Source organism: Silurus meridionalis, chromosome 12 (genome assembly GCF_014805685.1).
Source record: "Silurus meridionalis isolate SWU-2019-XX chromosome 12, ASM1480568v1, whole genome shotgun sequence".
In the NCBI taxonomy this organism is placed as follows: Eukaryota; Metazoa; Chordata; class Actinopteri; order Siluriformes; family Siluridae; genus Silurus; species Silurus meridionalis.
The window spans coordinates 13,150,335-13,168,255 of record NC_060895.1 but is presented as its reverse complement, the minus strand read 5'-3'; the positions used below and the strand labels follow the sequence as shown (position 1 = coordinate 13,168,255).

At 38.8% G+C, this 17,921-nt stretch overlaps 1 protein-coding gene across 7 annotated transcripts in view; it reads left to right on the top strand.

The window, feature by feature from the left end:
* Window positions 1-9,038: 9,038 nt before the first annotated feature.
* LOC124394376 (RNA-binding protein Musashi homolog 2) overlaps window positions 9,039-17,921 on the top strand; it is a 229,593-nt gene continuing 220,710 nt past the window's right edge. For 4 of the 7 annotated variants that reach the window (XM_046862531.1, XM_046862527.1, XM_046862525.1 and 1 more), the window contains exons 1-5: window positions 9,040-9,259; window positions 9,696-9,736; window positions 10,021-10,102; window positions 10,625-10,709; window positions 14,781-14,822. In XM_046862531.1, the coding sequence (XP_046718487.1) occupies window positions 9,198-9,259; window positions 9,696-9,736; window positions 10,021-10,102; window positions 10,625-10,709; window positions 14,781-14,822 (312 nt within the window). In that variant the 5' untranslated portion in view covers window positions 9,040-9,197. Of the gene's footprint in view, window positions 9,260-9,695; window positions 9,737-10,020; window positions 10,103-10,624; window positions 10,710-14,780; window positions 14,823-17,921 lie in introns of all 7 variants that reach the window. The other 3 variants (XM_046862530.1, XM_046862528.1, XM_046862529.1) reach the window with 2 other exon arrangements.

Genomic DNA, 17,921 nt, shown 5'->3' with positions numbered 1-17,921 from the left:
ATCGTTATGATTCCTAAGCTTAACACGGTTCCCTTTGGAATCGACATGCCCCTTCTTTTGCTATATATTAAAGACTTTCCATTTCTATTTCCTGATATTTACATCACAATGTATTAATCTTCTTTTGGTGGTGGAATACCCAATATTTAGGTGAGCAAAAATATTGGAACTGATGGTCTTAAAAAGAATTAATGCTTAATAGCTGACATGTTATTGTTTTCTCATGCATGTTTTGTTTCAGGTTTGTACTGCAATTTCTTTGTTTTAGATTTTTTTTTCTTTTTCCCCAAGAGGTGAACTGCGGCTTATTTAGGTGAATGTCTGCTGATTGAATTGGCCAGTCTTAAACCTACATTATTTGTTGTTGGATCATTGTTTGCTGTTTGTTGCAGTTTCTCCCAAAATGAATTTTCTACATTTCACTGTAAATTGTCAGTTCTTGTAGTCTTCTGAATTCATTCTGCTGCTACAATCATGAGTAACATCAACAAACCTTAGAGAAACCTGTTCTTGAAGCAGCCATGTAAGCCCAACCATGACACTACCTTCACTGTGCTTGACCAATGAGCTTATATATTTTTGATCATGAGACCCCTCTGTCCTTTCCATCACTTGGGAAGAAGTTAATCTTGGTTTCTGGCCCATCTCTGTATTTCTGTCTAAATTTCAATCTGGCTTTTCAATTCTTACTGCTGATACTGTTTAAACCTTGTGGTATTGCATTTCTATTTCTACTCCCTGATACTGTGGTAGATTGTGATCCATTCACCCCAGCTTTGTGGGGAGACTCAATTTTTTGGTGTATGGGTCTTTACAGCTTTCACAATGTTGTTCTCTACTAATGTTTTCCATTGTTTACCTGTTCATTGTCTGGCAGTTAGTTTCCTTCAGTGTCAGGACATTCCATATTGTTATTGGTTATGCCCCATGTTTGTGCCTCTGGTTTAGATTTTCCCTCTTTTCTCCACTTCAGAATGGATTGCTTTCCTCCCTTACACAACTTTATAGTCTTTATGTGGGTTTTTTTTATTTTCTTTTTTTCACAACAAATGCAGTCCTCACAGGCAAAAACCCAGGGCTCAAATCAAGATTAGACATTGAGACATTATTTGTTAAAAAAAAAAAATCAATTACTCAGGCCATGAGGAACCTCTCAATGAAAAGGTCTAAGTGCTTTAACAAATCTGGGTAGTGAATATCACAAAAGCTGGAATTTTGAGCCGTTGTCGCCAATGTTTTTCATATTAAACCCAAATCAACTCAAGTTTATTTCTATAGCGCTTTTTACAACATTGTCTCAAAGCAGCTTTACAAAAACCAACAGTCAAGGTGAATGGGGAGCCTGTATCCCTGATGAGCAGCTGTGGTGACTGTGGCAAGGAAAAACACCCTTAGATGTAATGAGGAAGAAACCTTGGGATGAACCAGACTCAATAGGGAAACCTTATTTGGGTGACATCAAGAGTGTGATCATAAATCTTTCAACAATACAGAACACTGGAGAGTGAGAACTAACATGAGCACTGGAGTGTAAGATTATAAGTAATGTTCTTTCTACAGTCTTATACGGTCATTATGGTTATCAAATCACATGTCCCCAGTTTATAGTAAAAAATAATTTGGTCCTGCTGTTACAATATTTTCAGGGATAAGTATATAATTATGTGTACAAATGTGTCTACAGGTGCATTACTTAGTATGTTGGTTTTGTAATTGGGGCACAATCAAATACACTTGTGCTGTGCTTTCTGTAAAGATTCCTGCCTATCCAACACTAATTACATTTTTAATTGCTGTGTTTAGCCAGGGACACACACACACACACACTTACAGAAGAGCAGTGAGCACCCCAATAAATAAGTTCAGTTTTACTGAACAGTCACACTTTTGGGGAGAAGATGCTGATCAAGTTTGAGTGATTTACGTTTTTTTAAGTCACCTCTTTCTCATGAACTCATCTGATTACTATCTTTCTTATTATTATTATGCTAGTTATTTGTAGGACCAACACAGGACTATTTGGGTGGAGGATCATTCACAATATGAGTCACTGGAATGGTTGTTGTGCTGATATGAATGTATTGTAATTGTCAGCATTATAATTAGTGTAGCTGATTCATTCAGTTTACCAGAGCCAGAATTATATATATAAACACCACTCAAACACTTTATTGTAATATTTTTATGTTAATTTGATACGTAACATATGTTGATTTCTGCCACTAGAGGGCGAAAGAATAATTCAGGGAAAGTAACTACAGATCTACAATTTACCATATGGAAAAGGTACCTGTTTATAAAAGATCTGGGAGGTAGCTGTAGGTAAATATAGTGAGACGAAATAATATGCCTCTGATTATAAAGTAGCACCCAAGACCCTACAAGGCTTTACAAGTCTAACCCAGGATTAATATAGTTGGTTATTTTGAACACTCGATGATTATATTGTGTCTAAAATGCCTAGCATATACTGAATTAGTTAAATAGATGGCAGAAATATTTGATGTTTGTTTTGGGTGGTGAAGCATGTGATTAATGGTGGTGGCACCATTGTGCTGTGGGGATTCTTTTCATAATCAAGAACTCAGAATCTAGTCAGCATTAAGGAGGTGATAAATAAAGCTATAAATAGGGTAATCCTACAAGAAAACCTCTTTTCAGTAAAACACTGCTTGGCATAATGTCATTAAAAGGATCCAAGTCCAAGAAGCTAAAAGTATTAGATTAGTTCAATCCAGACCTCATTCTAATTCTAATTTAAGAATTACTGAAGAAACTCACAGAACATGAACAGTTCAAGAAGAACGAGTTAAAAAATATCATGCAGAAAATAGAAACCTTCTATTACCATAGGTGATGGTGGTATTAAATGTTTTTTTTATTATTATTATTTGTTTGTGTATACCAAAACATATTTAGCTATTTCAAATATTAAATATGCAGTTTTAAATTGTTGAAATAACAAAAATAAATGTTTTAATTGCAGCTAAAAATGTGGAAAAGTTGAAAAGGTGTGAATACATATAAAAGGTATTAAAGATGCAGTTTATAAAACTAAATGAAGAGTATTTGTTACACTTTGATGCTCAATATTTGAAGTGCAAAAGTAAATATAATTGTTAATATTACTACAATGTGCAATATTTTCTTTCATTTGTAAGTGTATTAAAAAGCATTTGACTGGTGAATTTGGTATCTTTTGGCGATATTTGCTTTCTAAAGCCTGTAGCTAATTCAACTGTATTTAACACATCTGTTAAAAAATTGGGACTTTTTCTTGGGAAAAACGTTTTGGGGGGAAAAAATTGTGTAAATAAAAAGTTCCCAGGTGGTCGTTTTTACTCCTACAGTGGGACCTTCCTTGTTCTCCTAGTGAATAATGTACACTACTGAGGGCACAGTTAGAAGCAGTTTTGATTGTACCACGACCTCAGTATATGCTCTGAGTTGGCCTTAATGCAGTAACGCGATATAACCACAAGATGGTGCGACAGTTCATCATTTGATCATCATCATCAACTCTTTACGCACTTGAGCTTCACTTGTGTTACTCAGTGAATTAATCTACTTTATGCCTGTCTGGGTTCTCGGTCAAATAGGGAGAGCTGCATGGCCTTATAAAGCTCAGATGGTTCTAATGAGTGCGCTCAACCATATTTGCTGTTCATTCAAATGCCTTCGCTCCATTTTTTCCTCATCACCAGATCAATTCAGTTTTTAGAGGTCACTGCAAGTCTTTTAATTCAGTGAAACAGCAGGTTCCTCAACTCTGAATTCCACATATAATGAGATACAATAGGGAGCTAGACATATTCATTCATGCGAATGTTATATATTTTTATAGCGCTCTCGTTTCTTTGAGAGACCCGTGAATGGCTGCCGAGGCATATTGGATTTAAATCTAATCTAATAACTGAATAATGATTTACACTGTATAATAAAACCTGAAACAACCCTATATTACCAATTATGACTAATTCATAATTCCACCATTATTCACTTCACAGTCCTTTAAAACAATTTTGTCAGCACAACATTGTTGGAGAGGATCGTGGAGGTTCACGGGAACAATTAGGCACAGTGCTATTGTGTCTGAAATCTATTATAAAGTTCATTTTAGTTGCTAAATTCCCAAGGCCAGCATTTCAATTTGTGTTTCTAGTGTCAGATCAATTGCAAAATGTTGTGAATCTCACTTCTCATTATACTTCTGGGTAACAGTGTCTAATACCCATCAGCTCTGGTATGACTGCCTGTGTTTCTTTGTTGTCAGACAGCAGTGAGTCAGGCAGAGCAACTTGGATGTTTCATAGCCTCTGAGTAAGCCTCTGTAGTGCAGTCGTGAGTGAGGGATGGCTCAGCATAGATGGACTTTGAGACTGAATAAGAGAATATGCAGATAAAAGCATGCTTAAGGCCTCTAACGCCTCTCTGTTCACAGGCTTCATCTGCTTACTGAGCTATCTCACACCAGGAAAAAAGCTCCGCACGTGTGTGGAGGTACATGTGAAGGCCTTTTCCAGGCTCACGAATAGAGCAGCTGCGTTTGTTGTGAAGAACCGTAACTTATTGAAGGGAAAGCACCAGAAAGGACAGTGTTCTTGTCCTTGATGTGAATGAAACTGAGCTCAGTGAGTAAGAGCAGCTTTCACTGCGGCTCACCGACTGCGAAAAAGGAGTTATGAGTCTCCCATAACACACTCGTGGAAAAACGAAGCTTTAAAGCTGCACATCAAATTACTGCACAGTCATCACAATGCAGCTCAAGGAGTTAGTTTATAAGTGAGTGTTGTATTTAAAAAAAAATGAATTTTTAATATGAATCAACAGAACAGCAAAAAAAAGCATGCAATGGATTTGAAAACACTGCACACTCAAACAGATCCTCTGATCAAGACTGCATTTTTTTTATGATATGAGCTTTGGGTTAAAACATAGTCATTACTCAAGTTCAGACCATATTGTTGCATTATACATTATTGATTGCCACATTGCTGAAGTTGATTTATGTTATATATATTTTATAAGCTATGCTTACTTTTATAACACCATTATTATTGTTACATATATTTATATAAACTTAAATAAATAAAAAATAAATATATATTATATGGACACGTATTGGGACACCTGACTATTCCATCAATATGCTGTTCTTTCCCAAACTGTTTGAGGTACACAATTGTATAGAATGTCTTTCACAAAAACTAGGAAACCAAACCTGGTCCAGCATGACAATACCCGTGTGCACAAAGCAAGCTCCATGAAGATACGGTTGAAGATAGATGAAAGGGGAAGATCTTGAGAGGCCTGATATAGAGCTCTGACTTCAACTCTATTGAATACCTTTGGGATGAATTGGACCACTGACTGCACCCCCGGGTCTCCTCACCCTACTTCAGTCCCTTACTATAGTAACACCCCTGTGGCTGAATGACCACAAATCTCACAAATCTAGTGGAACACCTTCTAAGAAGTTTTTATAAAAGCAAATGGGGACTAAATGTGGAATAGGAAGTTCAAAAAGTGCATACAAATATGTGATTATGAATATGAATAACATATCTCTCTCTCTCTCTCTCTCTCTCTCTCTCTCTCTCTAAGAGAATCATTATCTTTTGATATTTTTAAGATTCCCAAATCCCCGGAGCATTCCTAATTTTCTATCTAGATGGTGCCCATTGCAAGAATGGTTTTAAATAAAAGAAAAGACAGTGTATACTAATTGCACTACTTCACCATATCTACAAGACTCTCCTTAGACACGCTATTTGTCATGTTATTCATTTATGTGTTGAAGGTTTCCCCCTTCACTTTTATTGTCAAATTGAATTTTACAGATGTTTGGCACATTGAATTTACCTCTAATTGCGAAAAGCACAGCCTCTAATTGGGAAAAGCTCCGTCATGCACTTAGTCTTCACTTTAATCACGAGCTCTGGATCTGACGTCTTTCTGTACTTTTTTTTTTTTTCGAAGACTTAATGGACTCTTGGAAACATTACAGATAATGGCGGGGTTGCAGCATAAATTAACAGTTACTTCATAAGCCACATATTCATGAACATGCATTTAAATCATCTCCTGATTTGTGGTTCGTTAACATTCATCAAGCCAGTCACTGCTCAGGGTATGTCACAGATAATGTGAATACGCATGGTATACACTATTACGATAATACACTGAAGGCTTGCATATTCTGCCTAATGCAAGTGTTTGAAGCCTTGTCTTAAATCAATAACATGCTTTGTATGGAAAATGAATTGGCTGTATGGCTGTAAATCCACTGGGAGATAAAAGGGTATCACATAATATCGTTGAATACAAATTATAAACGATATAGTGTAATTTTCTATTGACAAACAATCATATGTTTCCCACTAATCAAACCTCGATCTAATATCAGAGGAGGCATTAAACACTTCAGTTCCACACTTGTGGACTTGAATTAGATGCTAGATGTTATTTTCAGGTTAATGCTGCATGAAAGGCAACCTATTTAAACAAAATATGCTGCTGACCATTATGCTTATCAGATCTTATTATGAAATTATGTTATTTAGATTATTGTAAATAGCCTCTAAGCCATTGTGCCAGGCCTAATCTGAAATGAAATTATGTAGTGCATTAGAGTGAAATGGATCAGCACCAGTGGTGCTTATTCCTATTAAAATTGGAAAAAAACATTTCAATCAGGAAGAACAAATCATCTCTCTTTAGCATGTTCAGGTTCTTTCAACAATCGTCCCAATTACTATCATCAAAATAGTCTCTCTTTTCTTTTTTTAACATTTACATGTTTGTAAATGTTCTATTTAATATGTATAATTAATTAAATTTTGACTATATTAGTTTCATATATTCATTGTTTTCAGTATTCTTACAATAACCATAAACAGCTCTCTTAAAGAGACTCTGGAAGACTTTTTTCAGCTTTTAGTCAGTATAAAGAGAAATGGGGAAAAAAGTCTGAAATGAGAGAGATGTTTTGTTTCAGGCTTGTGCCCCATAGGTGCTAGTGTGTCAGTTTACCAACAGGCAGCCTGCCAGGCAGTGAGGTGAAATTCTGGAGTTCACCTGCCAATCAGTAGCATCTCAGCCATGCTCCTGTGGACATTAACTTGACGTGGGTTTTTCACTTCTGGTGGTGAATATGTCGTCTAGAATCTGTCTCGAGGAGGACAGGAGACAGAGACGAGCTGTCTACGGCCCACGGATCCTCTTCTTAAATGGACCTGCAAAAAAATAAACTGCCTTCAGTGGAACATTACTGAGTATCCACAACTTCTTCCCTGAGGCCTCTCTCTCTTTTTTATATTAAACGGAGAAACCTTTCTTTCACCTTTCAGAGGGCTTCTTTTCCTGAAATGTAGAAATGATTTTTGTTGCATGTTGTTAAATGAATAACTCATGATGGGGTAAATCTTTATACTCTTAGCATTTGGCAATGATTACATGTACATTTAACACCCCAATTTTTAATGCTTGTAATCTTATGTTCTTTTTTTCCTCTATGTTCTTAATATACACGTGTACCTGCTTTTATCTTTATCATGTCTTTACTAATCCCATCTGGTGTTTTAATGCTTAAGGATAAAAATAAAAAAGATGGATTTATATATATATATATAATTACAATAATTATTACGTGAATACATTATATTTCATGTTCCTTCTCTCCAAGTATATGCAGGACCGCGGTGTGCACATGAGGACAATGTGCAATAAGCATACATTTAGATGTTGGCATGGAAAGTAAATTTTATGTTTATTTCCCTAGCCACACATGTTGCTTCTTACTTGGACTATCTTATTGAATGTTCGTCTGATCATTTAAGTATAGAAGGATAAATGTCTGATGCATTTGAATGCAACACTGACCACAAAACCAATTAAGGCTTTTCAACACATTTGGTTTAAAACATATTTATTTGCTGGTAAGACATTCTCGCCTATTTGCTCTAACATCTATAAGAGCTCTGATGCCATGCCTTGGGCAGATGCAGTCTCTAAGGGCTTCCACGTCTTGAAAATTTAGACCTGACTCCTAGAGGATGTTCACTTAGGGGCCCTGATTACTTTCTCTCCCCATAATGGCCCTTCTAATATCAATTTTTTGAACATATAAGCTCAAGCTTGGGTTATCCAGTCTTTCTGAATGTTACACAAAACACCATTCTGCTCCCACTGATAGCACTACATATTACACATGCAACATGAACACATTCTGCTACTTTAAATGTACATAGTATCAGAAGCAGATAATTTTCCATCACTGTCATTTCCAATGCTGTCATTGTCCTATTGCACTGTTATACCTCTGACTATAGTGGCAGTATTATCTGCATTAATAACCCACGCTGCCTGAAAAAGCTTTCACATATAATTTTATATTGCCTATCTCTTTCTATGATGTGTAGTATTATATTATTTTTTATCACCCATTAAATCTCTATCGTATATAACTCGATTTTAATGTGCACTACTCTACTCTGATAGTTATCACAGTAGATTTTGATAGAGAATAGTCTTTATTAATGGATATTTAAAAAAAAGAGAAATATCCTGAAATGGTATTCTCAAGTGCGACAATTTCGTTTCTAAAGAATTAAAAGTCGTTTGTTAAAAACGCGATCATTTAAAATCTAGACTATTTTACACCTGGTCAGGGACAAACGGAGACAAATCGTTTTTTGGGTTTTTTTTTACTCCGGTTCAGTTTGTTCACACTGTGTCAAAATAAATACTCGAGTAAAACAGATCGCACGATTTGTGTTGGATCTCCCGGGAAAGTGCAAAAGTATTTATCATGTTAAATACCCCGTGTATTGCCGTTAACGTTGACGTAATGGCCGCGCGCCCGGTGCTCCCTGTGGGTCGCACTAGAATCCGACCAAACCGCCGGCGCCGGCTTGTGGGCGTGGCCAAGTGGGCTGCACGTCAATGTGTTAGGCTCGGAGTGACGCGCGCGTTGACTCCGCCTCGCCGGCTTGGGAGGGAGGGAGGGAGGGTGTGAGGGGGAGGAGCCAGGCAGAGCTGAGCCCACGTGTGACGCGCGCGTTCCCGGCTCAGTGCGATTCGCTTTGCGCGGCGCTCCGGGCTCCGTTCGCTCAGTGACTGCGCGCCTTAGACTTTTTTTGCTGCCTGCGTGTGTGTGTGTGTGGTGGTTTTGTTTTTTTTTTTAAGTCGGGTTTGCGATGGAAGGAGACGGGAGCCAAGCCACGTCCGGGAGTCCGACCGATTCGCAACACGACCCAGGGTAAGAAGACGCAATTATGTTTCATTGTAACACCACTTGACTTCAGGCTCAGGTCCGTTGGAGCGCGAGCGCGCTGGGAGGAATAAAAGCAGCTTGTTCGAAAGCGCGCTGGTCGGAGCGGTGCAGCGCGCGCGCGCCACAGAGCCCGAGAGAGAGCGCGAGCGACAGTGAGAAAAAGAGAGAGAGAGAGAGAGAGAGAGAGAGAGAGCGAGCTTCCGGCTGCGCTCAGCTACACCTTTGTTTGGTTTGTATGGAAAGCCTGGCCTGCACCTTTCAGCACATTGCTCAGTCACGTCCTCACGCCTTCTTTACACATCCTACTGTCTGCGCTTAGGGCTCTTTATTGTAGTGCACTGCTGAGCTGACTTAGTTAGCTCCACGTCAAAATGGCCGATGTGACATCTGGACTCACTTCTGCTGTGTTTTCCTCTTCCAGTAAAATGTTTATCGGTGGCCTCAGCTGGCAAACTTCACCAGGTAAGAGCTCAGGCTTCTCTTTAGGCTTTGTGTTGTGTTGTGTTTGTCTTGTTCTATTCTGTTGTGTTGTGTTGTGTTGTTTTGCTGGATGAGATGCAGTGCGCTGCTCGGGACGCGTCGCCCCGACAATCTCTTATGCCTCATTTCTAGTCATTTGAAGTCCTCTATTCGACCCCTACAATGCAATAGCGAACACACACACACACACACACACACACACTGAGTGCACTTGTTCGAGATCGGTTGCTTATGTTCTTTTCCTCTGTTCCTTTTCTTCCTCCCAGACAGCCTTAGAGACTATTTTAGTAAATTTGGAGAAATCCGAGAATGTATGGTGATGAGGGATCCCACGACCAAGCGCTCCAGGTAAACCCAGTGCGATGTGTGTACGCGCGCGCGTGAGTGTGTGCGCGCGCGCTTGTGCGTTTGAGGTGAGCTGTGTGTGTGTGTGTGTGTGTGTGTGTGTGTGTGTGTGTGTGCGCGTGATGAATTATTCCGTGTCGGGATTCACAGGAACACAGTGCTACACTTTTCCGACCTACTGGATCAGTGAATGCAGTGACATTGAGTTTCACTAGCGCGCGCGCACACACACGCACAATGAGTGCTAGTTCTTATTTAGGGTGCTATTTTCCGTAAACACACACACACACACACACACACACACACACACACGCGGAGCATGTTTATCTACTCTCAATGTCACTGGCAGCCTCATCAGCTGTTCATGCGCGGTGTAAAAGTAAAACATATTTTGTAAATACACCTGAAACACAAATGACTGAAGTTTATAACAGGCCTGCTTGTTCATCTGTGTTCTCTCTTTCTGTGTGTGTGTGTGTGTGTGTGTGTGTGTGTGTGTGTGTGTGTCCCATTATTTTTTTGCAGGGGATTTGGGTTTGTTACGTTCTCCGATGCGGCCAGTGTAGATAAAGTTTTAGGTCAACCTCACCACGAATTAGACTCAAAGACGGTATGTTTTTCCTTTTCCTTGTGTTATCTTTGTGTTTAATCATTTCCTGTGCTTTGTAAATCCTCCATTGCATTTGTGATTGTACCACACACACACACACACACACACACACACACACACACACACACACACACAGAGAAGGCTCTAAATGCAGAGACAGATGGGTGACTCTTTAATGAACTCTTTCACCCCATTACATCTGGCTCGTATCTTGAAAGGTCAGTTGGAGCACCAACTCTTGGGACGTTTGTACTGAAAATACAGTGTACTGCTAGAGATGTCCGATGTTCACGTTGGACGCTTGCGTGTTTAATCAGTATTGCTGTTTTGAAGCGGTGCCAAGACAAAGTAAGCTGTACACAGACAGTGATGTATGACTTGAGAGCCTGTTTTGCACTTTAGACACATGTGAGCCGATCTTAAACCGTACGTCACAGAGGCACACTCACACATCTGTCAGTTGCTGTGCGGTTGTGAAGATGCATTTATGGCTTCTCTAAATGAAGTTTGTTTGAAGGTGACCATGTGCTTGTAATAATGTAATAAAGTTATTTTTTATTCTAATGTGAATTAATGTCTATAATAATTTTATTATAATGTCATTCATAGCGCTTTTCTTACTTTCTTATCATTTTGTCCAAGATTAACTCCATTTCCTATTTCTTTGCACATTTTTAGAAATAAAGAATGATAATTTGCAGAGGTTTGTGTTTTTATACTTAGTTATTATAGTGTAATAGTAGTGTAGGTAATTTTTCTAATATTGTAACAATGTCTCTAGCTCTAAATAATAAAATCTGGTTTTATTTTAAATACCTGCCAGTCTGCCAGTGTTCTTAGACTGTTTGCTCGAGACAAGCAGCGTTTTCTTTATACCCAGCACCATGTTTCTGTTAGTCACACCGCAAGCAAGATTTATACACTTGCTCCAGCAAAGTGAATTTCTCAGGATCGACGGATAGGCTCCGTTTTGAAAAGCGCACTGAGCATGCACATTTTGCTGTTCCAGGCTCAGTAAAAGCTTGACGTTATATTTCAGCAGCCTTATTATTTGGAGATTGTCATTGAAAAGCCAGTGGGAGTCAAGAATGAGTAAGCTTTGATTTTGAATTGCGAGGCTGTGGACAAACAGCCCAACATCATTTCCTTACCAGTAAAAAAAAAAAAAAAGAACAACATCAATGTGCTGAAGGAAAATCTTGAGTGCAAAAATACTTATAGAGAAATCAAAAAGGGATTATGTTGCTGTTATTTCCCTGGGAATAGGTGTTGTTCTAAACTTAATTCCCAGTGTTTACTGTAGTTCTTTTATGCCTTTTTTTTATATGTAACAGTTTTGAATAGTTTTTGTACCATAATTTTGAAAAATATTTTTTCCACGGATTTGGTCCTGTTAAACAAAATATTGGTTGTGTAATATATAATAATTATATATTAATATATTAATAATAATTGTTGCTCTAATTAATATGTATATTAAATATATAGTTTTAAGACAGAATAGTTGTAGTCTTTGAGTGAATGTAACTGTTATGAGAATTGCAAATATTAGATTATACATATTATTACATTTATTTGTCTATTCATCTGTGATTTTCGTTTGGTATCCTTTTTTTAAGAAACTTTAAATTGATTCGAAGTCTGAATGTAACTAACAATTGCCATTTTCACGTTCACTTTTGTTTAGAATATTGAGCTGCTGTTTTGTTCCTAATGTGGATGATATTATGTACGCGATTCTCTGCTGCCGTATTGATTACGTGAGGCTTTAAATAAGAGACACAGCTCTTGTGTTTGAGTTGCTCAATTGAGGTTGCGATGCTAAATTAGTCCTCTGCAGATGAGCCTGTTCAATTTATTTCTTACACCGAGACCAGGCTAGATGACTGGGAATAGGATTGTTGACCTTGTTTTAAAGCAATTATAAGCGTGTTCTATTAAAATGTTAGCAATTATTAATGCACAATGCGAAAGTGGCATGTGATGAGAAGAATGTGGACGATGTATGAAACTAGGAGTGTGCAACTGACAAGCCAGGCATATGGGTCAAGCCGGTAAACACACAATGGTGCCATATTTAAGGCCACGTGGCTCAGATAAGCACTAAAAACCCATCCATTTTAGAAACTGGTCCCTCTAAATCCTTCGCCTGTCCAATATTTCCGCCGACAAATCTGGGTCAGTGGCATTACATAATCGCTCTGTACAGACATAGCTTTAGGATTCTGGCTCAATAAATAAAAAAAAGGTCAAGGTGTTTTTGTGTGATGTTTTGCAATATTTTTGAATGAGTGTTTGAAGAACATAGAAAAGCACTACAGTGAGCATTAGCAGCCATGCGTCCAGGATTGAGAGAGATTGAGATCACGAGGACGGCAGTGATGGTGGCTAAAGCAGGGATTACCGGGTCTCGGCTCGTGATGTCATACCCTGAGCTGACCCATGGCTCAGTGGTTCAGTCCTGAGGTGTTGACCTAATTCATAAAGGTGAAGCCTGGAGCTGAAAGACCTGACTAATACAAGAGAAGAGAAAATAAAGATGGACAAAAAAATAACTAAAATGCAATATACTCACTCTTTACAAAAAAATAAATCTACATCAAATACATTCAAATTGAATTCAAATCTGCTAGACAATATTGACTAATTAACACTTCCATTTAGTGAGCATATTTATTTTATTATATATGTATTTTAATATAAATTATTTATCCCTTTTGGACTGTTTGTATTCTATTTCCTTTGTGTCCATTTTTATTTTTTTTTTAAACACACGCCTCACCAGCACTGGCAATTTCCGAGGTGCTGAATGTATGAGAATAGATATGAGAAAGGCAGCACAACAAAATGTGTGACACACTTTAGTATTTCACATTTGATTAAAAAACGGTTACATAAGCTGCAGATGTAAAACCTGGAGTGAAAATTGCATTGTGTGTTGACAATTGGTTGCCGGCTGCGGTCCTCTCTAAAAGCAATCTGTTTTAGATTAAACACTTTTCTGGATGAATTAAAGTATAATAAAAACAGCCTAGCTTTCCCACTGGAAAGAGTCTTTAAAAGGCAGTACATGTTACATTCTATTCAGACCAAATTCATTCACTGGAGGACAATTCCTTACCCAGAAAAGCATGTTTACCTCATCAGTCCTTTGCGCAGTCATGTCTTTAATTTCTTTCCTTTTTTTATGAAGTGACAAAGTATTAATATTTTGATTGTTATAGTGCAATATGCCACTGATGCTTTTTTTCCTTCAAGATGTTTTTTTTTTTTGGCTTGTTTGATGGAAGACTTAGGCTACAGTGTGACTGTTCTTGTTCACATGATCATCTGACATCTGTTTCATTTAACAGGACATTTCTGTGCAATTCTTTTCCAGCTAAAAAAATGGTTTGACTACCTAATTTCTATGAATTTAAGATTTATTATTTTTTAATTTTTAATTTTTTTTTAATTCTTACATAATACCATGAACTGTTTTCCCCACGTACAAAAACTTTGCTCAGATTTATTTTTTTATATTATGTCATGTCACATGACCACTGATATGTAATACAGCTGGGGACAAATATTTTTTTCCTGTAGGTGAAGAAAATATATATGCTTTAGATCATTGGATTTGGATCACAGTGCATGCTAGGAATGATGAATTGTATGACGTGTTTTATATGCTTCCACGATTGATTCTTAAGAGGAGAAATGTCTCAAACCTCGGCTCTTCCTTAGGTCTTTCATTCAGACGGTAACAGTGTAGGAAGGAGTCACCTATAATGACGATAATCCCTCTAGAGGGAACAAGGTTGTGGACGTATTGATCTGATGCCTCCTCTGATTCTTCAGCACTCACCAATACATACTCTGTCATGTCAGCCTCATCCCCCAAATCCCAGACTAATGCATCCATGAAGCTTGTAATTAGAAAAAAATGCTTTTGTTTGAAATGTGTATCGGACAAATAATGTTTTTTAAATTGTGTATATCTTGTTATTTGTTGTTACAAATTCAAACATAGTGTGTATAGTCCCATAGTGTGTATTTTACTTATAAAATTTCCTTTACTTGTTTTAATAGATTGACCCTAAAGTTGCCTTCCCGAGACGTGCTCAACCCAAGGTAAGAAGACATTTCCTTTGAATTAACAACAACCAAAAAACATCTTAGTCATGTGCTTATCATCTGCAAACGATTTTGACATAGATACATCTGAAGTTAATGGCTAGCAAGTTGGTCTCAGATCGCCTATTATGCTCTATATTTATCTATTGCCTATTAACACTTATTTCCAGATTATGGAAATATCATCTTACTTCATGAACCTAAAGTTTACATAAATGTCGCCCTTACTTAAAAGGAAGATCATCAGCAGAGATGTTATTTTCATGACCTAGAAACATGAACACTGCCATTGGCGTGTATTATCTCGCTACCTTCATTGGCTATTTTGGCAGAGATTTTCCTATGCATGCAGACATGTTAGCCATGTGCTCTGTGCCCTACTTTACCGTTTGCTGAGCATTTGTGCCATGGCCTTTACACCTGAACTGCTACTTCCCGGCTGTGCCGTGAGCCTTTTGAGAGCAGTTGCTATCTGTGCTCTGAGATCAGTGCTTTATAGTGCGTTAGTTTGAGGTTCAGTGAGACAGACTGGTTGTTGATCAGCTTATGGAAGGCAGCATTTTCCCCAAGTGACTGGGAGGAGGTGAAGAGAGAAAGAGTGCTTGCTAGGTGGCAGGTGTCCATAGCACACTTGGCTGGCTAATTGAAATAAAGAACTTTTTCCATTCTGTTCAAAGTGGGAAATCAGTGGAGGGGAAATGACGCACTGTTTCTCTCACTGTTGTGCCAGCGAGGCTGGTCCAAACGCAGACCGCAGGGCCCCAGGCCGAATGCTGCTTTTTGGCTCAGAGTGGCTTTAGAATGAATGGGGGTATTAAAGCGCCAGGCTCTAGCAGCATTTCTTCTGTGCTCGCGTATCTCCGCTATTCCTTGTGCCGGGAAAGCTGGTAAATGATGAATTCCAGGCAAATACATTAGCACCCTCTTCTCCAATCACGAAAGGAGATTTGCGAGCCTGGACAACTGGCAAATAGTAAGTATGATGCAAATACATTACCGCCTCCTCCTGCAGCCCAACGGCATGAAGCGTGTAAGCGTGTGCAAATAAACAAGTGCAGTGAAGTAGAAAAAGCTCTAAATAGCCACACTGTTTTGTCTATCCAATGCTGGCTTGCTTTTTATTTCCCAAACGAAAGCATGAGCACTGACTGTACCTTGAGTGGCATTTAAGGGATGGTAGTTTTACACAGGTAGCCTTGGAAACCTTGTTTTTACACTGTGGTGACCAGATGAAACCCAGATAAAAATCCAGATGAAACCTGACACGATTTCTGTGACATCCAGCTATATGAGGAAAAGAAACTTTAGAGAAACTCACTTGTCCTGTTGTAATTCCTATTAATCCACGTACAAAGGTACAACTTTTTTTTAATCAAAGAACAGACATGCAAATATTTCTTTTTTACAGATGAGAACCAGCTGAAACGGGCATTTGTTTTTGCTATCAACTTTTTAACTGTGTGCACTGCGCACATTGGAGATGGCTAGGGATGGCTTTTTTGCTGCTTTTGTTATTGCTATTTTGGTGTTTTTGTCTTTCACACCACATTTGCATAACACATCTTTGCATGTCCTGACAAGATTTTAATTGATATTCGGAGTGATATTGGGCAGGCAAAGGATTCTGCAGATCTGATATTCCCTCCGAGAAAACTGTCATTACCCCAAAGCTATGTATTCTTTTTAATTAAGCTATCATGCTGTTATAACAAGCCCGTAGGTGGAATCTATCCAGGTTGATCAAATTTTTATCGCTTCAGTTCTTTTTAAGCTTGGCTCTTCCTTCTGCATTTTACCGAAAGCATTCCTATTGTCTGGTTCCCTTTGTGTCTGATCATTATAGTGTGGACAGGGTGAAAGCTGTACTTTGTGCCTTTTTATATGCCATGTACTGGTGAGTCTGTAATCTCTTAATCATATTACAGTGCATGCACGCAGTCCAGCGCTGTAATGTTATGGGCTGTTAGAAAAGCTAGTCTGCCAGCTGACAAAGCTGAAGTTTTGTCCTCGCTGGAATTTGGGCCTCTGTTTTCTCCGGACCGCAGGAGATCTTACCCTTTTCACCCCTCCTTTGTGCTTGTTCTTGGCGCTTCTGGCTCCCGGCCATTGCTTTTGCAGCCTTTAAAAGATTATTGTGTCATTTTGCTGACACCAGTTCCAAACACTGTTAGACACTGTGTAATGAGTTTGCGATTGAAAGCTCCAAGCAGCCACCCTCTGTTTCACCGACTTTATTTCACCAGACTCTCACCAGCCAATTGCAAGCCACTGGCAATAATCAGCCTAATGAGTGACGTTCTTTTCAAAAATGCAATCTAAGCTTGAAGTGTATGAAGAGAAAATTGGTTGGGGGAGGACAAAAAAAACAGGAAGTAAAAAGACCCAGCACATAGCATGATAGGATCGTTCAGTTTCAGCAGAGACACATCAGACAACAAGCCTGAGTGGAGAGACGTCCTGGCATTTACCACCACGAGAGCTGTCAAAACAATGCCTGCACTTGTTCTGCTCCCTGAGCTACATCCTCAGCTCCGAGGCTTCAGCCTGGCTTGGGATTTGCAAAAGGAGGTGGGAATTGAGTTTACTCCTGCTGTGGTCTCATTTTTTTCCCTTCTCAATTTAATTTTTTCCCTATCCCATGTATGTGTCTGCCATGCTGTTTTTTTCTTTTTAATCCCCAACCTCACTCCCTGCCTTGTGCTTGTTTCAAGCAAAAATAAATATTTCACACCTTCTTAGATACAAAGCAGCAGACGTTGCTCAGGGAGTGGCTCGCTGATGAGAGGGAAAACTGCAGGTTGAGTTTTTAATGAAGTCCATGAGATGCCACTGTGAAGTAGCGAGGACCCTGGCTCTTGAGGAAACGAGGCAGCTTGGAGATCCCCTGTACATCCCCCCGAAAGTCTCCCATCAACAAACAGCCCTCTGCTGCCATCCAATGCCAATTAAGATCTACGTGCAGGCGTGACTCAGTCCCTCTCCGCCATCACCACTGCACGCTGCTTTCATTTTGCCCCTCGTGCTGACAGCTTGGCAATGTAGCTATTTTCGCCTCTTTGCTAGCTGGAAATGTTCAGCATGTGTTTCTCTGCTGTT